General features: G+C 41.1%; 3 protein-coding genes across 6 annotated transcripts; 2 read left to right on the forward strand and 1 right to left on the reverse strand.

The window, feature by feature from the left end:
• The first annotated feature begins 106 nt into the window (after nt 1-106).
• Dlc90F (dynein light chain 90F) lies at nt 107-3515 on the forward strand. Its single transcript, XM_037425890.2, has 5 exons — nt 107-296; nt 412-453; nt 710-833; nt 1466-1543; nt 3190-3515. The coding sequence occupies exons 1-5, from the start codon at nt 291-293 to the stop codon at nt 3258-3260; spliced, it is 321 nt and encodes a 106-aa protein (XP_037281787.1). The 5' UTR covers nt 107-290; the 3' UTR covers nt 3261-3515.
• A 339-nt stretch (nt 3516-3854) lies between these two features.
• On the reverse strand, nt 3855-14473 carry LOC119174809 (coiled-coil domain-containing protein 174). Its single transcript, XM_037425889.2, has 11 exons — nt 14268-14473; nt 14103-14201; nt 13889-13995; nt 12612-12673; nt 11853-12063; nt 10722-10820; nt 9402-9547; nt 8605-8699; nt 7355-7481; nt 5954-6121; nt 3855-4530 (listed from the first exon to the last, which is right to left on the reverse strand). Exons 1-11 carry the CDS (start codon nt 14328-14330, stop codon nt 4241-4243), a joined length of 1467 nt encoding a protein of 488 aa, XP_037281786.2. The 5' UTR covers nt 14331-14473; the 3' UTR covers nt 3855-4240.
• Nucleotides 14474-14700: 227 nt separating this feature from the next.
• Nucleotides 14701-19251, forward strand: LOC119174808 (uncharacterized). Of its 4 annotated transcripts, none has more exons than XM_037425888.2 (7): nt 14701-14808; nt 15150-15373; nt 15823-16041; nt 16474-16551; nt 18231-18345; nt 18568-18656; nt 19141-19251. In XM_037425888.2, the coding sequence occupies exons 2-7, from the start codon at nt 15200-15202 to the stop codon at nt 19177-19179; spliced, it is 714 nt and encodes a 237-aa protein (XP_037281785.2). In that variant the 5' UTR covers nt 14701-14808; nt 15150-15199; the 3' UTR covers nt 19180-19251. The 4 variants fall into 4 exon arrangements, with proteins under 4 accessions (XP_037281785.2, XP_037281784.2, XP_075751201.1 ...); XM_037425887.2 differs by having other exon boundaries at nt 14732-14879; XM_075895086.1 differs by having other exon boundaries at nt 14754-14774.
• The last annotated feature ends 688 nt before the right edge of the window (nt 19252-19939 follow it).

Here is a 19939-nt window from a genome sequence, read left to right on the forward strand (position 1 = left end):
AGCAGACCGCTGCAGCGACTACGACACTACGCAAACGTGACTAGAGGCCGAAACGGCATGAACTAGCCAAGTTGCGGTCAATTTTTAATCCAGCTAGAGCCCAACTATGGATTTCGGCTTTGTCCGCGAAAGCAGCGGTCTACAAGCTGGACCTCCCTTGAAGAAATTTGTCAAATATTACGTTCTTATTTATTTTTCCCATTGATACCGTCACAGCGGAAGCGACGCACATCTCCATATAAGCAACGTATGCTCATTGATACAAACTGACCAGCTCTATTTATTCGACAATGGAGGTAAGTGTGCGTGGGTTCGCTTGCCACGGGCCCAGTTTCTGATTGTGGTCATCGGTGGTTACGTGTTGCGCCGGAGATACATTTCTTTTCTGAGGCACGTATTAAAATTTTGCAGGGCACATTCGTAGTAGATGAAGTCAGCGCCATAATCAAGGAGGTATGTGAAGTTCTCTGAATATCCCGAAGAGATTGCGTACTGGTTTGACTCGCTGTATTAGTGGTGGAGCACATTTTTAATTATGAAATGTTGCCTGGGTGCAATGAAGCCTCGCTGTAAGTTACCGCAGCTTGTTTGCATACAGCTGGCCTTGACCGGTGATTTTTTTTTTTTCTAAAATCACGCGGCTGTGATTCAGTCCAAAGCTGTTTTGACAACCTTCGCGGTTGTGATAAATGCGTGTTTTATGTTCCAGGCAATGGAAACTATTATCGGTGGAAACGTTTACCAGCATAGCAAAGTGCCCCAGTGGACGAACACGACTGTGGAGCACATACTGGGCCAACTAACAAAAATGAACAAGCCATTCAAGTACATTGGTAATGGTTTCTTTACGTTTATTAACGCGTTCTGTACTCGCACACAGCTACCATAGCGTAGTTTAGAATAAGCAAAGCATGAGTCTTAGAGAAATTTATTACCAACGGGTGCCAGTTGATTGACATATCTGTCATTACATGTAGTTAGTGTTTATCAAGTGAATATTAAAATGAAATCTGCCTATATACTTTGACATTTTAAATACCAGCGTCCAGCTCTCCATCAGTTTATCGAGCCACGATTCTTGTCTTCATCTGTAGTACCAGGAACTGCTTGTTACCAGACTAGCCCGAGAAACTTGTTCACCTTTAATTATAGTTTGTTCAAATTTTTTTTTTTTTTTTTTGGTCTGAGTATCATGTGCTTCTAAAAGCCCCGACAGGAAAAGAATGATGATGTGACAGTTACTGGCGTAGGAACTAGAAAATGGGCAAGGAGCACCAAAAATGGATATGCTGCAAAATGCGAACCTAGCTTTTTTTTTATTTCGAAAGTCTGCCCCTAGGCATAATAATAACATTGAATACACCGCATTGCACTTTTTTATTGATCACAGAATTTTCAAGGATAATTATGCGCACTTACAAAACAACATAGATTTTATGCCTTCTTTTCCTTTTTTTTTTCCTAGTGACATGCGTTATTATGGAAAAGAATGGTGCTGGTCTTCACACGGCAACCTCTTGCTACTGGGACAACACCACTGACGGTGAGATAGCCAATTTACTTCGTGCAGCGCTTTGTAGGGTGTGTCAGAAAGTACGTGCAGCAGGCCATGCACATGTCATTGCATTTGGCAGGGAGCAATGTTGGTAATTTATTTTGGTCAATTTCATCAGGTTGCGATCGAAAACATTCACTATTTAGTTAGAAATCAGCTGGAAGTTTGAGCCCTTTATATTTTGTTTCTTTCATGACTTGCTTATTATTGTACAAACTGTTATCTCTGCATTATCTCCTGCGGTGATGAGCTAATGGTCCATATGTGAAAAAGATAGGGGGACACCTGATCTTCTAAAATGGCACTAAATCTTGAAGTTGCGTTTTTTTTTTTCTGAAAAAAGCAGTTTTGATGTACTCAGATGGATCATAAGCGAGTGCTTTGATTTGCCTTCGCAAGCAGTAACATACTGTAGGCATATGTAACCTCTTTGTGATAAGATAGAGCCATGACATTTGATCTTAGCCAGTGTCCCTTAAGGAATTTCATAAGATTCATTTACTTGCTTATATAAAAAGAAAAGTGACTAACACTCCTAAACATAGAGCTGCTGTTGAAGCGACTAAAAGTAAAACTTGCTAAATTTAGAAGCTGAACTGGGCTACACTGTCGGGGGTCTAGCATGTGAAGTTTCTTCCATGCACTCAAGGCCAGACGAAAAGTCAAACCTCGAGTGAGCAATATCTGGGCAAAACTCAAGTGAAGTTAAAATTATGAAGCTTGTTTCTGTCTAAAGTGTGCTTGAATGGGTTTGTACGAAACATCAATAGACACTGTTCAGTGTATAAATAGAAGGTGCAGTAGTACAGAGACATAATTTTGTGGCCTGTGCTGTACCCTCATAATGAGATGCAGCAGTGTCTTTTAAGAGCCACATTTCTTTAAGTGTATGGGTTCTATATTTGTGAGGTTAGTAATATCTTCATAGATAATGACATCTAAGGCAGTTCACCTAAAAACAGAGAACTGTGTACTTCTTATGAACACACATGTGTGGCTCCATCTGAAAATAGATTTCTCGCTCGTGTATTCATGTATGTATTCATTGCATTAAAAGATGAAACGATTGTTCTTTTGTTATTTCATAGAGAGAATCACGTGGTCACACGTGGATATGTATAATGCAGCTTGATGGAGTTCTTACCTTATACGTGCAAATGACACTAGCAACATTGCGTGATCAACCATGAATCAATTATTTGGTGACCGGCATCAGCACCACATTGAGAATTCTTTTTTTGTTATATACATTATAAGTCCCATCAAGCGAGTGATTCGTCTGATAACATTCCCGAGGCCTCGGGTATGTTCTTGAACATGGCAGGCACACTCCAGCGAAAGCAATGCTAATGCTTGTGGATGTACATTAAAAGTACATATGCAGTGAAAGTTCATCAAAAAGACTTCCACTGTGGTGTGCTTTATGACTATATATAATAATGAAACTGGTGTTCAGATTTGTATTAACCAATGACAGATGTAAAAAAGAAACAAGAAATAGGAAGTTATATAAATTATAATTTTAGCTGCTTCCCAGTAAGATATTGAGACGCCGTTTCTGCTGCAATAGCATTAAAATAGTACGAGTCATATCTGTTGTGAATCGTTATATGTTGTTTACTGTTGCTTTTCAGGAAGCTGCACTGTACGTTGGGAAAACAAGACCATGTATTGCATTGTATCTGTGTTTGGCCTGGCCATATAAGGACTTCTTGTGTCTGCTCTGTGACAGTATGTGTGCATTCCATGGGCCTGGAAACTAACCCTTTCAGTACCGTGCTGCATGCATTAAAAATGAGAAAAAGGTTGCCTACGCTAGTTTCGTTGCGGAAGTTGTTGACCAATATTTTTTTACTTTTGCTGAACGAAAGCTTGCTGCTGGATGTGCATCGTTGGGTTTTGTAAAACACGCTTGTATGTGAATAACAGCTCATGAAATAAATACCATTTATTTATTGCATTTGCCTTTTACCTTTTCTAATGATGGCCACAGTGTGATGGACTGGATAGCAAGTATCTAGGTGTGGACTAGCTGCTAGTGAAATGCAAGATATTAAAAGCTTGGAATGAAGGTGTAGCTGTGCAACCCAGCAGCACACAGTCGCGACGAGGACACGATGGAACAAACTGCTGCGCTGAAAGCCACAAGACTCATAGTTGATGAAAGCATCGAGAAGTGAAATGTCCCTTATTGTCAATTTCACTAAAGTCAGTATAAATTATCAAGTTATTAAATTATATATTTGTTTATTTTGAATTAAGTTGATTATTACCAACAATAATATGAATGCTCTTCATATTAAGTTGAATAGTGCTTTTATTAAGTTCACGTTTTCTCATTGTACAAACACTCACTCGGAAGGCAAATACGTCTCATCTTGCGGCAGCCTGTATAGAACAGTCAGCATTGCAGAAGTGACATCTGTGATCTGAGCACATGAATGGATGAAAGCTTGTGAGCTTCGTCGGAGTGCCAAGTCCTATAAGAATCTCCAATACTGATGCATGATTTTCTATTTGATAGATGGGACATGCTCACTGTTAGACAACTTACAACATTTAAACCTAGTCTTCCCTCACTTAAGATCTCCATTTTTGTATTAGGAACTCATACACAGTGCCTTGTTAAACTGCGACGAGCTCGCACAAGTGAACGGACAAAAGTCACATCGTTTACTGACAATCTCAAAAGGGGCCACCCCACGGTGACTGCTGTTCGCTTGCCCTGCGTGCTTCGGCTAGCCTCTGTGCGATCATGTCTTCGAAGGCAGAGCTCTGCAGGTGCCTTGGTTGTGAGGCCTGCTCGGTTTCTTGAAAATCACTGGTGTCCATATTGGCTCCAAACTGCGTCTGCCCCTTAGTGAAGTTGGAGTACTTTGGCCTTTTGGGACCAGGAGCCGGGCGGTATGCAGATGGAGGGGCAAACTCCGTCGGCCTTTCTTGCCTCTGAAGCTCCACCCAGTCCTCCTGCGACACTGGAAATGAACCATACATGCCTTAAACCAGGATCAGAAGTACCAAAGCTTATCACCAGAAGTGCTAGCTGATATGTGTTGCTTCTGTCAGAATACATATTGCGGCCTGCTCAACGTAGATGACTAAGACGATGTATGCTCCAGTGAGCCCTGTATAGCAGAACAATCCATCTATGCCTTTTTCCTACAGTGGTGTACAAAACGGACTGTCTGCTGTTATGGTACGCTTAATTGTTTTCCCATTTATGGCATAGAACATTGTCAATGGTGAAAGTAAAGTCAGTGCAGCTTATTATTACTGAGGTCATTATTATAATTATTAGTAACTTCACTGTACTATATTCACAAAATGCAACATGCTGCCTAACTAAAGTGAACACCTCTGCTTCCACAATGTGAAGTTCGTGTGACATAATTTCAGCTTAGAGTTTCACTTGAGAGCCTGCAACATCTTTTGTGGTCAGATTCGTAGCAATATGACATGCCTGTATTAAAAGCATATAAAGGCGGGTTTAAGTTTTAAGTTTCACTGTCGAGTTTTATTCCAGGAGAAAAGTGTGTATGCATTGCAACATTGCGGTGAACCTCTGATTAGAGTGTGCACGTGTACATAGTAATGTTGCACTAGACCTTAGCTGCAAGTTACTAGTATTTTCATGTGGTGTATGCACATAAATTTTCATCTCGCTGGTTCTAGTGGGGCAAAAACTTTAGTATACGCTACAATCTTGGCGAAATCTACTCCTCATTTGGTTATCTCAGTACTTTGCAAGGAAACCTCTGTGCAATATGAGCTGGACATTCACATGTATTTAACGCATCAATAATTACACAGAAAAACCGAGAGCACATGTCTGTCTTACATATTCATGAGCAATAAACCAAGAGAAGTGCTCCTCAGCTACTGCAGTTTTTAAAAGAGTGCTAGCTTCACTGGCATGTTTAGGCTATATACTGCTGTACAACCTACTGTGTGTTTCTTTTTTGTTTTATATTTAAACTCATTGCAGGTTAGCAAACCACATACTTAGATGATAGGCCTCTCATCTTTGCTATTCCATCTCGCTCTCTATGCAATATTTGACGATGCACGATGAAAATCTAGCAAGAATAGATGCTTTTCGATATTGCAAGTAAAGAAACATCACCATTAACACTTAATTTTACCGCAACCAGAAACAATGAAAATCTGTACGGCATATACAAAAAGCCATTTTCTGAAATCTATGGTGTCTTATAGATAACCTCACTTCACCTGACGCAGTTACATTGGTAACAGAAAAAAATAATTGAATTAATCCTGTATTTTTTTTTTATCAAATTTTCTTCAGTAGTGTATAACATTCATAACCACTTGAGACAAAGTGTCATATTTTTGCAGCTGGCCCTGGTTTGAAGTTTATGCAACGTAGTACAAACTCACATTTCTTCTTTCGGAAGAGTGGATCGTTCACCATGTCCGCCAGATTCTTTCCTTCATCCCACGGCCTCATTTCAGGAACTTCCAGGGTGTTGGAATCACCAGCAATTTTCGGCTGGTCAGGCACACTGCTGTTGGCGTCCACTTGTTCAGTTTCATCTTCTGATGAATCTGTGTTAGGCAGGCAACCGAGATGGGTCAACAGGGAGAAAAAAAATGCTGCTTGTGGAATTTCTAAACCAGCAGTGAACTAGGAAAAAGAATAGGTATTAATGGCCACTGTGATACGATTCAGCACTGTTAGGAAGTTGCAAAAGAGTTGTAGAAAAAACCGGCTTCTGTAAAGTCTTCAAGGAGGCACATTTATATGCCGCTGAAAGTTTTGACTTCATTTCACTCTCGCAGCAATGCTGAGTGTATCAGTAGAGTATTAGGCTGGGCTTGCAAATGTGTGCAGCAGCCTGAACTACTTCCACTGCAAACACTTGCAGGGTGTCATTTTTAGAGGTGCTGCAACAGCAATGATTACCAGTAAAGTGATGCCTCAGACTTTCGTTATTGAGTAACGCTTCACAAGTATCAACGAAGATCAAGGGCTACGAGTAGTTCAAGTACATTATTAGTTGTCGAGTATTAGCACATTTGGCAGCAGAGATGCGCGCAGGGAAGCCCTCCTCTGGAAAAATGCCTGCGACACCGCACGCTTTCCCATGGGGACGCGAGGTTCCTCGTAGTTCGGTGCTTTCCCCGCAAGGAGCGCTTGCAGCCGACACTACTACTTCCGCTGGATTCGGAAGTTACGCCATCATAGAGACATGACCGTGTTGTCTCCGAGACGGCAGTAGACATTGCTTTCATCTCAGAGGCTGCAAGGTTTAAAGTGGCCGCCACAGCGAGCGCTCGCAGCCGCCACTGTTTGGGAGAGCGAAGGAAGAGAGAATGGGAGAGGGCCGGGGACCAGCTCTTCGGCTCACGTCGCAGGCATCTCCACTGTTCAAGAACTTTCCTTTTGTCATTTGTACATTACTGTACAATACAGAAACAAGGGTAACGGTTTTGTATAGCAGCTAGTAGGCATGTTCATATTAGTTCCCACACCGAACTTTTGCATCAGATCTAGCCGACTTGACTTGCAACACGCCATATTTGTTATGCCACATTTGCAAAAATTCACATCTTAAGCTCGTAATCCTGTGCTTAGTTGCAGTATCTGGTGTGTAAATAGTTTTGGAAACACGTGACCTGCAAAAAAAAGTTAAATTTTCCAATGCCAGACACACTACCCAAAGAGAATACCACGTTGAGCCATATTTGAATTAAAATTCTCTTTGTGCTTATTTATACAACCCCTTTTAGGCAAAGCAGTACTTTTCTTATAAAATATGAACATGAGGCCCTACATACCTTTATCTTCTTCTTCCTGCTTGTTGTCTGGTATGTTCTTTTTCTGACGAATCCTAGCCAAGCGTGCTTCAAGCATGGCCTTTCTCTTCTCTTTCATTCTCTTCGATATCTCCTTCTGTCTCTCAGTCTGAAATATAACATCAATACCTCTGGCAGTAAGAAAAACAGACTTCTGGAAATATGGACGCTGCTCAAAAGAAGATGCAGGCAAGTAGCTTGACTGCAACGTCATGAGTCATTACACAGCAACAATAAAAGGCGCATAATGTTCCAGACTGTTTTTTTACAATTATATTATGTATGCTATCAAGTTAATAAACCACACTTACACACCACAACAATAATCTGTAATGTTAAGTTATCGCATACACAAAGGCATTCATTTGAAGTTTTTTCTTCAAATAAACCCATAGCTGATGCACTGTGAAACATTTGTTTTCTATTATTAACACAAGAGAAAAAGGAAAGAACAATAGAGGCTAAAAAATTGAAGGGAAACTAAAGTCAAATCAGAATTTATGTCAGAGTGAAAGCTCAATGTATGACATCTAAAACTACAATATTATCGACAGCTGTGTCCTACTTATTCAGAAATTAAGGCAAATGCACAAGAATACAAGCGCTACAGTACGGAATTTTTAAAATGATCTTGACAGCAGACTAACTGCCTACAATTAATCACTAGTAATCAATCTAGCTGCACTAAATAAAGAACCTTTAGTGCATCGAAACGCAATAAAATGCTGCTTGTTTGTTTGTTTGATTCATGGAAAATAGAACCACCGGATGTTATTATGAGTAATGGCGCGAGTGGTTGAAAAATTCATTTTTCGCGTGGTTAAACTTGACAGACTGTGCAATCTAGCAGGGCGCAGTTGAATCAAAACACGTCTGCCATCTCGGAGCCAATGGCAGGAAATTGATCGATGGCCGTTGCTCCTGCTGTGGCTCCCAGTGCTTTCGTTCTGCTGCTACTAGTGTCGGCGGTCATGCAGTAAAGCCGGGCAACGTTGTGCACGGCAACAGCGACGCAATACGTTCCGCTTCTTGAGGCGGGTACTTTGAAGTGCACTAATCCAATGCGGAGCACTAAAACGTGATTTTATTTCAAAATGAGCCCTTCCTTGGCATGAAAGTAACACTATGAGGTTTCTGGACCACTATTTCAACAATCAACATCGACTTAATAGTTGCCTTTAGTGTCCCTTTTAAGAAATAGAAAAAAAAAATGAAGTTGCAAAAATACTGACTTGTTCTCTGAGCTTGTTCAGCAGCTCCAATTGTTTCTGGCGCTCCACAGAATCACCAGAAAGGTCATAGAAGCCAACACCATGCTCTCTGGCCTCTGAATTAAAGAAACACAACACATAAAAATGTCCATTGAACTTACAAAAAGAATACATAAGAATTGTTGGTTGACTCGGTATTTATCCACTGGCCTCTGCCAAACTAATGATTGTGGGGGTTTTGTGACCCAAAGGCACGACATTATTATGAGGGACATCACTGTAAAGGGCACAGAAAATTTTGACAATCTAGCGTTCTTCAACATACACCTAAATCTAAGTCTATGGGCTTCTAGAATTTCACCTCCATAAAAATGTGACCATGATTTGGTCTTGTGACCTTCGGATCAGCAGTCAAGAGCCATAATCACTAGACCACCATGATGGTTCCACTGCCAAACATGCAAAAAAAAGGTAAAAGATATTTGTACTCTTGTCTCTACTTTTTCATTGTTATTACATTTTTTTTTCATTAGAAATCCCACAAATAGATTGTATTTAAACATTTGGTTCCATATTTTTGTAATCACCATGATCATCAGGAAAGTAACTTCGTAATGACTGCTGTGTCACTGCATGTAACTGGCCTTTTCATCCACCTAGCACAGATTATGATGACAAATTCACGGGTCCTTTCAAAATGTGTAGTACCCATCTGCTCAGTGCTTGATAGATATCAAGAAAATGATACAGCTTTACGCAGCATAAATTCTTTCACATGAGGTCAATCGCTGAGATTCTGCATAAAGTGAGACACGAACCTTGGAAGCGCACGTCGCCATAGTGCAACGACTCTTTGTACGCATTCTCGGCTTCTTGATCTTGCCACTGCTGTCTTAGCTGCTCGCGTGTGCGTTCATGCGCCAGGAACTGTGCCGTGCGTTCAGGAATGTCTGCTTCGACAACACTGAAAGGTACAAAAGTATAACCAGAGAATATCGGTATCCCTTGTCTAACACAGCAAAAGCATTTATGTTTGCATGAACATCTGTTATAGTAAATACAAATAAAATACATACACTAAATTTCAACTGGTGCAGAATAATAGTCCTTTCAATCACAATGTTTGTGTACAAGGACAAATGTTGTGCATTTTAAAAGGCGTACTACCACCACAATTGACATGAAATGCAAAATATTGCCCCATATTACTATTGTTGATTTGTGTTCATTCCAGCACTAGAAGGCCTTGAACTTTATAAAAACTGAGTGCTACTTCTTGCAGCAAATATGCCGTCTGCTTTAAACCTGCTTTTGTAATCTGCTTCTATAAAGCCCAATCTTTACTCTATTCTGCCTACATTAATTAGAACTGTTAATGTTTCTTGCACCTCAGTACCTGCAAAATTCAGGATATCAGGTCTTGCTTATCAAGAATATCGCTAAGCTATCCGTGGCTCGTAAGTGGCTACATGACTATAACAGCCTAGTTCCTTGGATTTGCACAGACTTGCTATTTATTTCTTTTATTAACATCTATGCTACAGACTTCTAGCTAGGATATGTTGGCGTAAAATACTGCCACAGACATGAACAAGAAAGAGAGAGAGCTAATTATTGCCTATTTCACACTATTTTTTCATTATTGTGCAATAACAAAACCTAGTCGAAACATAGGACCAATGCCCTGCTGCGGTGGTCTAGTAGCTAAGGTACTCGGCTGCTGACCCGCAGGTAGCGGGATCGAATCCCGGCTGCGGGGGCTGCATTTTCGATGGAGGCCAAAATGCTGTAGGCCCGTGTGCTCAGATTTGGGTGCACGTTAAAGAACCCCAGGTGGTCCAAATTTCTGGAGCCCTCCACTACGGCGTCTCTCATAATCATATGGTGGTTTTGGGACGTTTAACCCCACATATCAATCAAACATAGGACCAATTAACAACAACAAAAAAAAACTTTCGCAGTAAGGTATGAGAGGTGTATTCACAATGCAAGGCCTTCTGTGTATTTGTTTTTTATTCTTGAAAGTCTGCCCTGAGGCATAATAATTTTTGGTTAAAAAATACACATGCGAATTAGCTGAATGTGTTTGTAAACCCCAGCCAGCCACCAGTGTTCAATATACGTAGCAGTAACCTTACCCAGCCTTTCCTGTAAGTTCCTTGTCACTGTCAATGAGAGCAGGCAGGTCTTTTCGCATGCATCTCCGGGATCTTCCGAGAGCATCGGTGTAGTCCACCCTAAATGGAAATATGATGCGCATAAGTCTAGTGCAATGCAGGCCTAACAGGGACTCAGAGTTTAGCAATCACTTCCACTTTAAAATCATCACTATAAACACCAACATAATGGTGCTACAATCAGTTAGCTACAAAAAAGGCAGGCGCATACCTCCGTTGCCGCGCTAAATTTTAATGGCACGTCTTCCTGCATGTAGCACAATTGAAACCCAAGATCTGGTACAGTATCATTTTCACGAAAGTTTTGCTTGCCTGCAACTGAAAGTGATGTGGCCAAGGGCCGTCAAGAAACCAGTGCAAATTAATCGCTTGTAGAACTACCGCACAATCTTCTTTTAATGAATTTGTTCATACTTGCCAACTTGCATTCATTCCACCACTAATACTCCCCATGATGCAAACTAACCAATTTTTATTGGTTTATACATGACTCGGAACAAAAGCACCCAGCACATGCAAAAGAAAGGTAAATTGCCAACCGTTAATTTGAAGCATGAAGCCACATGGAAATTCATACGGATTTCTCAGCAAAAAAGCTTCATAGTTTCTGGAAAATCTGTCCTGGTCCAGGGATTGAACCTGGGACCAATGCCTGTTCGGCTCTACCAATCGAGCTAACCAGGAATCTAGCAAGTGGCAGCACAAGGGTGAATTATCAATGATGCAAGTGCACGGACACAAAATAGTGCAAATAAGTTCTGCAGGAACTGGCTAATTTTGCAGTTGTACTGACTGGCGAAACCAATCCACAAATACTACAAAACCATATAATGTAAAAACTAGAAGAATAGAATGGAAAAAGGAAGGATGCAGTTCCAACACAAATGCTGCCCTCTACAAAGTGTCGATCTGACTAAACAAAGAGAAACTACGAAATGAAATTGAACTCATCTCGGGTCAGAGAAGGTATATTCAATCTCGGAAACTAATCGTAACAATATGTGTTCATGGTAATAAATCATTCAATTAAAATTTGGTTAAAGCAAAGAGCTTATTGAGGTGGCTTCATAACCAGCGATCTCTGGCACATACCATTCTTCTTCTGTACCCGCAAGGCTCTTGTCCAAGGCCTCATGGTCTGCACTTGGCACATTATCATCTGCGTCGAGATTGTCCTTACTGTACACCGCAGCCTCTTCCTTTGTGGGCACAGTGGGCGTCTCTCGCCGCTCCCTCTCTTCGACCGCTGCGTCCATCGCCTTTCTCTGGAAGTTCACAACATACTGGCTTGCTTCTTCATCTCCTGGTGGTACAATAGGACCAGATATATAAGGTGAGAAAATGCCCTTTGTCCAGTCCCTAACAAAATTGATGCATTTAGGACAACAATAGAGCCTCCAAACTTGCTAAGTTATTGAAAATGGAGCTTTGACACAGTCATGTATCAATCTTTTTAATCAATCTTTTTAAAACACAATGTGACATCAAAAACAAAGTTTTGATTTGAGGCATTTAAGGAAGAGGCAGAGCCAAGATCTTATGTTGAGAGGTTTTCTGTCTTAGTGTGTGTGTGTGTGTGCACATGTGTAACATATGTTGTGTGCAATATGACCTGTAACACGACGCTTATCATCAAAGTGGCACGAATACCACACAGTGGCACCACCATAAGAAAACTTGGCAAAGTAAACACTTGTTTCAATGGTAGCATTCTGTTAACCAACGTAACATTTGATGTTGTCGTCTTGACAGCTTACACCCTCTACAATTGGTGCCAAAAAATTATGAAGGGGGGAGAAGGGCATTCAGATGTCAGCAGAGAACACGGGAAGACTTGATAAGAAGCCACACCTGGAATCACTTTGCCAGAGCTGAGCTTCTCATAAAGTTTAGCTTTCCGTTGTAATGCAGCCCTGAAAAATGAAGTGGCAAACAACATGACATGTCAGACGTGGCATAGGCAGTGTTCTATATTTTACTTTTATAACATACCAGAAAAGAAAGCACGAATATTAAGTAATAATATAGAACATGCATGCAATATATCAAGCCTTCGCCAGTGCATGTGTGGACTGGTGCATTTAAGTGTAAGCTTCATGTGTTTTATACAGACTCGTAGAAATTGCAGAAAGTAAGTAACCAATTAAAATTACTTCTTTAAAACTGTAATTGATTACAGTAGTAAATTACAGCACCAGGAAAGTAACTAAGCAATTACCAAAATGTAATATATTTCATCTGAGCTACTTTTCTTCAAAAAATATTGCCATCATACAAGTTTACTTCAACTAAAACAAACTACTGTGGCTTGCATAATATAGAGAAATATGGGAAAGCTTGTTGTGGCTTTTGTAATATTATGCTACACTGAACACTCTCAAAGGGAAGGGTGCCATCGTGACATAGGAACACCTTGCAGATCAGCTGGTAATTGCGCAATGCTTTGGGGCTTGTATGCATGTCCTCTATAAAGTGTCAAAGCTTCACTGTGCCTGGCACTCTGATGAAGCTGTCGAAAAGTGGTAAAAGTAGGCTCCGTAGGGACCCCACGTTGGGAACTAAATTATGTGATTACCAGTGACCAATTACAAAAGATGTAATTGATTTACCGGAGCATTACAGGTCCAAAAAGATTAACGATTATATTACATACCTACAAAATATGCAAATGATTACAAGTAATCAATTACTTGACATGCATTATGTTAAATGCTGGTTAAATATCCTTGCCTTTTTTGTTTCTGCAAGTTTTTTCTTCACACATAGGATGTATAATAATACAACTTACTGTACTGAAAAGACAGCATACACAATAAATAAAAACAAAGCTTTGCTTTCTTTTCTGACACCTTTGCTGCAATGGAGTTGATTCGTTATATCAACAATTCGCCTCAAAGGATTCATGACATAACATTTTTAACCCTGATTTCCCAAATTAAATGATTGGACCGCACCTACACTAGATGAAATAGAGACTATTTTGTATGTGATGTAAAAACAGGTCAGTTTATATTTCACTGCACAAGCTTGTACAATAGCTGTGGCCGTACAGCAATCTCTAAATTGGATGAGCAGTTACGTAATCAAAGTTCGCCTTCAAAGGGAGCGCTCAAATGAACAGCGATTACCTTGATCTCTTCAGATCTGCGTCCTCTTCTGCAATGTCCGGAGCCGCGGGCGCCTTTTTCGGCGGTTCCTTCTTCGTAGCAGCACCGGAGTCGCTTCCAAGAATAAGCTGTATAAGTAAGCCTTCATAAGCACTCCTATAGTAAACCCATTTGTTAGCATCCACTACACGTCGCGCGATACGCGCGCAAATGCTACTACTAGTTTGGTGCTCACCTTCTGTTTGACATACCCGTCTTCAGGATGAAACTGTTTTAGCTTTTGCACCTTTACAGCTTCCCTTTTCCTGAGTAGTTCCGCCTTTAGATCAATAAGCTGGAATGTTTGAATAAAGAAATGTTAGCCACACATCGTCTTCGAGATGTCAGTGAAATTACTTACCGAGGACACACTTGCTCCTAAGGACACCTTCCCGAACGTGCCTTTCTTGTTAGATCCTTCCATCTCGAAAAGCGTCAGTAACAATTTGTCGGCACGTTGAGACGCTCTACTATGACTTCATACGATTCTCGACGCTGTCATGTTTCACACGATCTCCCTATGTCCATATGAACAAAAACTGCGCCGACTGCGTTGCTTTACTTCAAAACGTAAACATAACACGCAGTGACTTGGCTAGACTTGGCCTGGCTTGAAACAGTTGTGTACGCTAGCATGACCTCAAAAGACAAATTTGTGGTCACAACAAATTGCAATTAGTCGTCAAAAATTAAAACATTTGATTAATTATTTATTGTTGCTTATAGTAATAAAGCGATTAGCTAAATATTATTTCAAAACATGAAACTTCTTGGGAGCGAGGAGGTTGCTGGGTTGAAGAGTATTTTCAGCGGCCGTGTTTGTGTTTGTGGTGGCCTGTTGCTGTCGCTTGGATCTTGCGTTGCAGTTGTGTGTAATTTCTCTACAAGTGAAGCGATATGTCGTGAGCAACTTTTCTGAATATAGAGGAAAGGAGGATGTTTTTCGAAGGCAGCCGCTAGCTTGCGTGCATTGGTGGGTCACCAGTTGAGAACGCGAGCGCCGACTGCGTGCGGCGTTTCAATGTGCTCTAGCGAATGAACGACATTTTTTTTGGAGGGGGGCTAGATCCATTTTTTGCCAGGCCTCTCGGACACGTCGTATCCGAAACCTCAAGCTGCAACTAGTTCAAAGTATGTATAGCGGTATTCTCAAGAAGTGACGCGTATATGGTACAGATACCTTGTTCGCGCACGAATGTTGTGCAAGTTACGTGGCCAAAATTGCTGCGTTTTATTATTCCAGGCTGACGCCATAGGTGTACGACGGTAGTGCGCAGTTTCACAGCAGCAGAGATGGCCACTATTCCTACGAGCGTAGTCGCCACGACGAGCATCTACACGACTACGGTGCCGCTGTGCCAAGGCACGACTGTGCCACTCTGTCAAGGCACGGTTGAGAACCACCAGCTGTGTGCGACTTCGACGGTCACTTTGCCGATACAAGTGACCATACCTCCTGTGGTAGCTGTAAGTATTGAATAGCTCTTCGTAAGCACAGTTTTCTCCTTCGAGTTGTTTCCACCACCAAGACATTTCATCAGGTGCATCGCGCCGTCTTGTTCTTTGCAGTTAGAAAAATTAACAACAGAGCCAGTAACGGAGGTAGTGGAACGTTTAGAAAATATTTTGTTAACTTGCAGCACTGCCATGTTGATAAATCAAATTGCGTTAGGATCAAAGTAGTTGAGAACGTTTAGCTGTCTGTCAGTAAAGTTGTTACCGCCTCCATTTTTTTACCGATTCTAAGTGCTATCCTCGATACCGAAGTACTTGGCTTGTTAGCCAAAGCCCAACAGTTAGGACCGACTGCTGATCTTTGGAAACAGCAAATTTGATGTTGTAACGATTTTGCAAAAGGGTTCTAGCAAAAAGGTGCATTTTTTCTATGTTTTTTCTTTCTTTCCTGTTGCCCTCAGCACACTGTTGTCCAGCCAACACCAGCCTTGTCTGGCACAATTACGGTGCCTGCCGTGACGCCCACAGTGACGCCCATAACGTCCTCGTCAAACATGGTAGCCGCCTCTAGCGTCGGCGCAGTTGCAGCATGTGCCCCTTCCATGACTACCACCTTAGTCAAGACTGTTGTGCCCACAAGCCTTCCCGAGAGGCATGTGAACATGGGCGATGGTGTTCAGGTTAGTTTGTCTGTGGTCCTCATTTTACATGTTGTCTAGTGGACATTGCATGCGTTTCGTGAAGCTGCGTAACTGTGGCGTTAGGTGTTGCAGATAAACGTGAATACAAGCTGTGCATTGTCAGGACTGAGTAGACAAGCTTTGGCTCACTGTGATGATGTTTTCCCGAGTTGGCTGTTAATGAAGGTGTGCTGACACGTTGCTGTTGTGCTGAAATGCGCTTCTTCGATCTCCCCGACATCTTCGTTAACACCAGGTGCAAGCAACTTGGTGTCGTAGAAGTAGATGGCAGCCATGTGGCTGTCTCCTTGCAATTAATGTGTATCACTCATAAAATATGATTAAAGGGCTGTGCAGGGGTCCTGTCAGTCCCCGTGCACAAGAAAACTTTACGTTATGATTTCCTCTAATTATGGTTTATTAATTACTTAGGTTCTGAACAAGCAGCGCCTTCAAGACCTGGTCAAAGAAGTGGACCCGAATGAGCAGCTGGATGATGATGTTGAAGAAGTAAGTAAGAAATAGGACTGAATGAGCTGAAATTGAACTTGCACATTTTCACCTCCACTACCCTGCTCAATGAAGTAAGTAGGTGCAATATGTGGCTACTTATAAAATAAGTATGCACATGTTGCCACTGAACCTGACTTCACAAACTATCAAAAATTGTTGCAGTAAACAGACTATGTTATGCACACATACAGTGGTGGTATTTACATGTGCCTTTATTTGTCATATTATCTATTGTATAAATAGAATGTTAATACCTTGACACTGTTTTTATTTGTTTTATTGCAATATTTGTTTTATTGCAGTCCTGTAATCAATTCTCCTTATTTGGTTAAGCGAGCAAAAAGTGATTGTGTGTGGTACAGCGTCATAATCAAAGAAATGAAACACTGGAATCTGCATTTCCTCAGTGTTTTAGAAAAAACTATTCTCATTTAAGGGGCAAAATGTAATATTATAGCATGATGCATCACGTCGACGCATGCAAACCTGGTGGGAATGTGCGACTAAACGGCATCACCGGAATCTAGAAAACAACTTCGTAGGCTGCCTGCAGTGTACTGTGTCACCTTTATCGCATGCCTGGGAATCTTGTTGGTGTTTCCGTGTGTTTGCCGAGCACTTCGAATATTTCTACAACAACCACAAGTTCCTTGCAGCAGAATTATTCTGGGGTTCAGAACATTTCTGCATGGTTTTGTCTTTCTATGCAGAATTTTTATGGTCTTTCAACTTCAATGAAGTCAATAATTGTTAACTCTGATTTAATCAAATGTGAATTGAGCTGCTGTGATGTCTAGTTGGCTACGGTGTTCCACTGCCGAGCACAAAGTTGTGGGTTTGATTTTTTGGCACATTTTGACGGGGTTGAAAATTTCAGACACTTCGATTAGTTGTGAAAAATTAATGTAAGAGACTTCATTACATCTCATAAGCCCAGTGTTGCTTGGGGCTCCTTGGCCTTTGAATTGGGACGTATAACATAGCATGAGCTGTTTCGTTCTTATTTGAACTTTAGAATATATGTAAAACCTTATTAATTGTAATAACAGTAGTAGTAGTAGTATGTAGATGGAGTTTGTTTCAAAGCCACAGTTTTGCTGTGAAGACCACCATAAATGAAAGACTCGGAAAAAATATGAAGTAGTTAGCTGTCTATCAAAAGTAAAGTGTGTAAACGCTCTTGGGTTCAACCTTGATCAGAATACAGCTTTTGCGTGTTCCAATTGCTCTATAATCACTCTCAATTTCTCAAAATGGAATACAAACTAGCCCGTACCCACACTTTGTGGGTGGACAGCAGAGCTGAAACCTTCATCTCAATGGCAAAATGACTTTGCCTCTTGCCCATCATAGCGGGTCACCTTGATTTTAGCAGCGCACTGAGGGACAAGGACTAGGAAAAGAACTGTTGCACAAGGAAAAGAAGGTGTTGTGCGCTGTTGAAATCAAGATGAATCCACCCCCAACTTGCTCAAGTTTTCATTTGCATAGCATGCCACACTCTCTTTACATCGGTCTGCTTTTTGCTAGACCTAGCTTTGCGCTTGTGATGTGTGTGATTTCAATAAGTAGAAAACGGTCATTGCAAGGCATGTGAAGTAGTGTGGAAAGGCACACTGTGCTTGTTGCGCACATGTCTCCTAATGTAGAGGTTTCCCGTGTGGTTCTGCTTGCAGCTCCTCCTGCAAATCGCCGACGAATTCATCGAGAATGTAGTGACATCATCCTGCCGTATCGCCAAGCACCGTAAATCTAATGTCCTGGAAGCCAAAGATGTTCAGCTGAGCCTTGGTGAGTTTGAAATGACTATCCTTTGCGTGAAGGAATCATTGCTAACTAAACCATCAAAATCTGAGTTGAATTTTGTGAGTGTGTAAACAATAATCACTGTCATACTTGGAGTGAAGAAGTGTAAGAACAGGTAGCCCAGTTGCTAAAAATAATTTCTTGCAAGTGATGAAAGGGGTTTATAGTACACACTTGAATTCACTTTTGTTTGAAACTTTGTTGCAGAGAAAAACTGGAACATGTGGATCCCTGGTTTTGGTGCAGAAGAGGTGCAGCCATACAAAAAGGCAAGCAGCACAGAAGCACACAAGCAGGTGAGTGATTGCATGCACTGGCTGCTTTTCAATACGTATTGGCACTAGTCTTGTTGTCGATTGGTCGTTTTTGACCATTATAGATATGGGTGCTTGAAGAAAGTTGAATGAGAAATATGAAAAAGCAGAGTAAAACTTGTTGGTTTTTAGAATAGGTTTGAGTGTTTAAAGGCATGTTCCACTCAAAACAGGTTGTCTTTTTATGAAGGCATGTGTTAGTTTTGACATTCGAGCTCCAGTTGCATAAGCATCCCAAAAGTGGCTTACTGTTCATTGCATCTGGCTGTCACAAAGTTGTAATGTTATGTACAGCTTTGCTGGTAGTCAAATAATTGAAGAAATTGAAGTGCAGAAACTGTTTTTTTTTAGACAGTTTTATTAATGGCTCATCTTATATGATGATTCGGTATCCTGCATCTAGGCTGCCCTTAAATGTAGTTGGGCTTTTCTGTTCTGACTTACTTTACCGTGAATTCTTTTTCAGCGCATGGCTCTCATCAGAAAGACTCTGAAGAAATACTAGCTATGTCTATTGTTGTAATGCTTATTATTATTTTTAACATGTTCTGTGAATAAAAGTACATTTTCTGCGGGTTTTTTTGGTACTGGCTGCATTGATTAAATGAGTGCTTTGCACTTCACGTTTAATTTTGCACATCCGGATGAAATGTCAGTGTGAATTTTGCAATCATTAATAAACAAGTTATCCACCAATGTGACGCATGTTGAACTCTTACTAGATGTTGAATTCCTCTTCACCTTTACATCTGATACGGCGTTTTCTCTGCAAAATTTTGAGAGGTAGACATGTGGGTTCCAGGAAGAGGAAGGCACTGCCGCACATTTTTCCTAGAGCCTCAGTGTAAACGAACACCTGATACTTTAAACTCAGAGTCTTTGGCATCCTGCTTTTCTTGAAATATACTTTGACTGCAGGTCCGAAATGTCGTTATTTGAAGCCACCGCCGCTGTCACGTTATTTTTTTTCGGAATTAAGCTAGTGCTCTTGTATACCGGATTGTTGGCGTATATTTGCGCTGGCGAAACAAACCTTTGCAACAGTTTCCGGAAGTCAGCTTCGCCGCAGTGCATGTGTTGGATGCACTTAATCTAGCAAGGCTCTAAATGGATCTTGTACCAATGGTTAAACGTGCAGTTAGGACGAATAACCGACGCAGTTTACATGTATTTGCCGACAGTACGGCAGTTACTTGTACTCTGTGCCGGTGAGTGCGAACCGTGATCGCCTTTATTTGCTTAAATGAAAATTAAGAAAGTACCGT

This window comes from Rhipicephalus microplus, chromosome 5 (genome assembly GCF_043290135.1).
Source record: "Rhipicephalus microplus isolate Deutch F79 chromosome 5, USDA_Rmic, whole genome shotgun sequence".
NCBI lineage: Eukaryota > Metazoa > Arthropoda > Arachnida > Ixodida > Ixodidae > Rhipicephalus > Rhipicephalus microplus.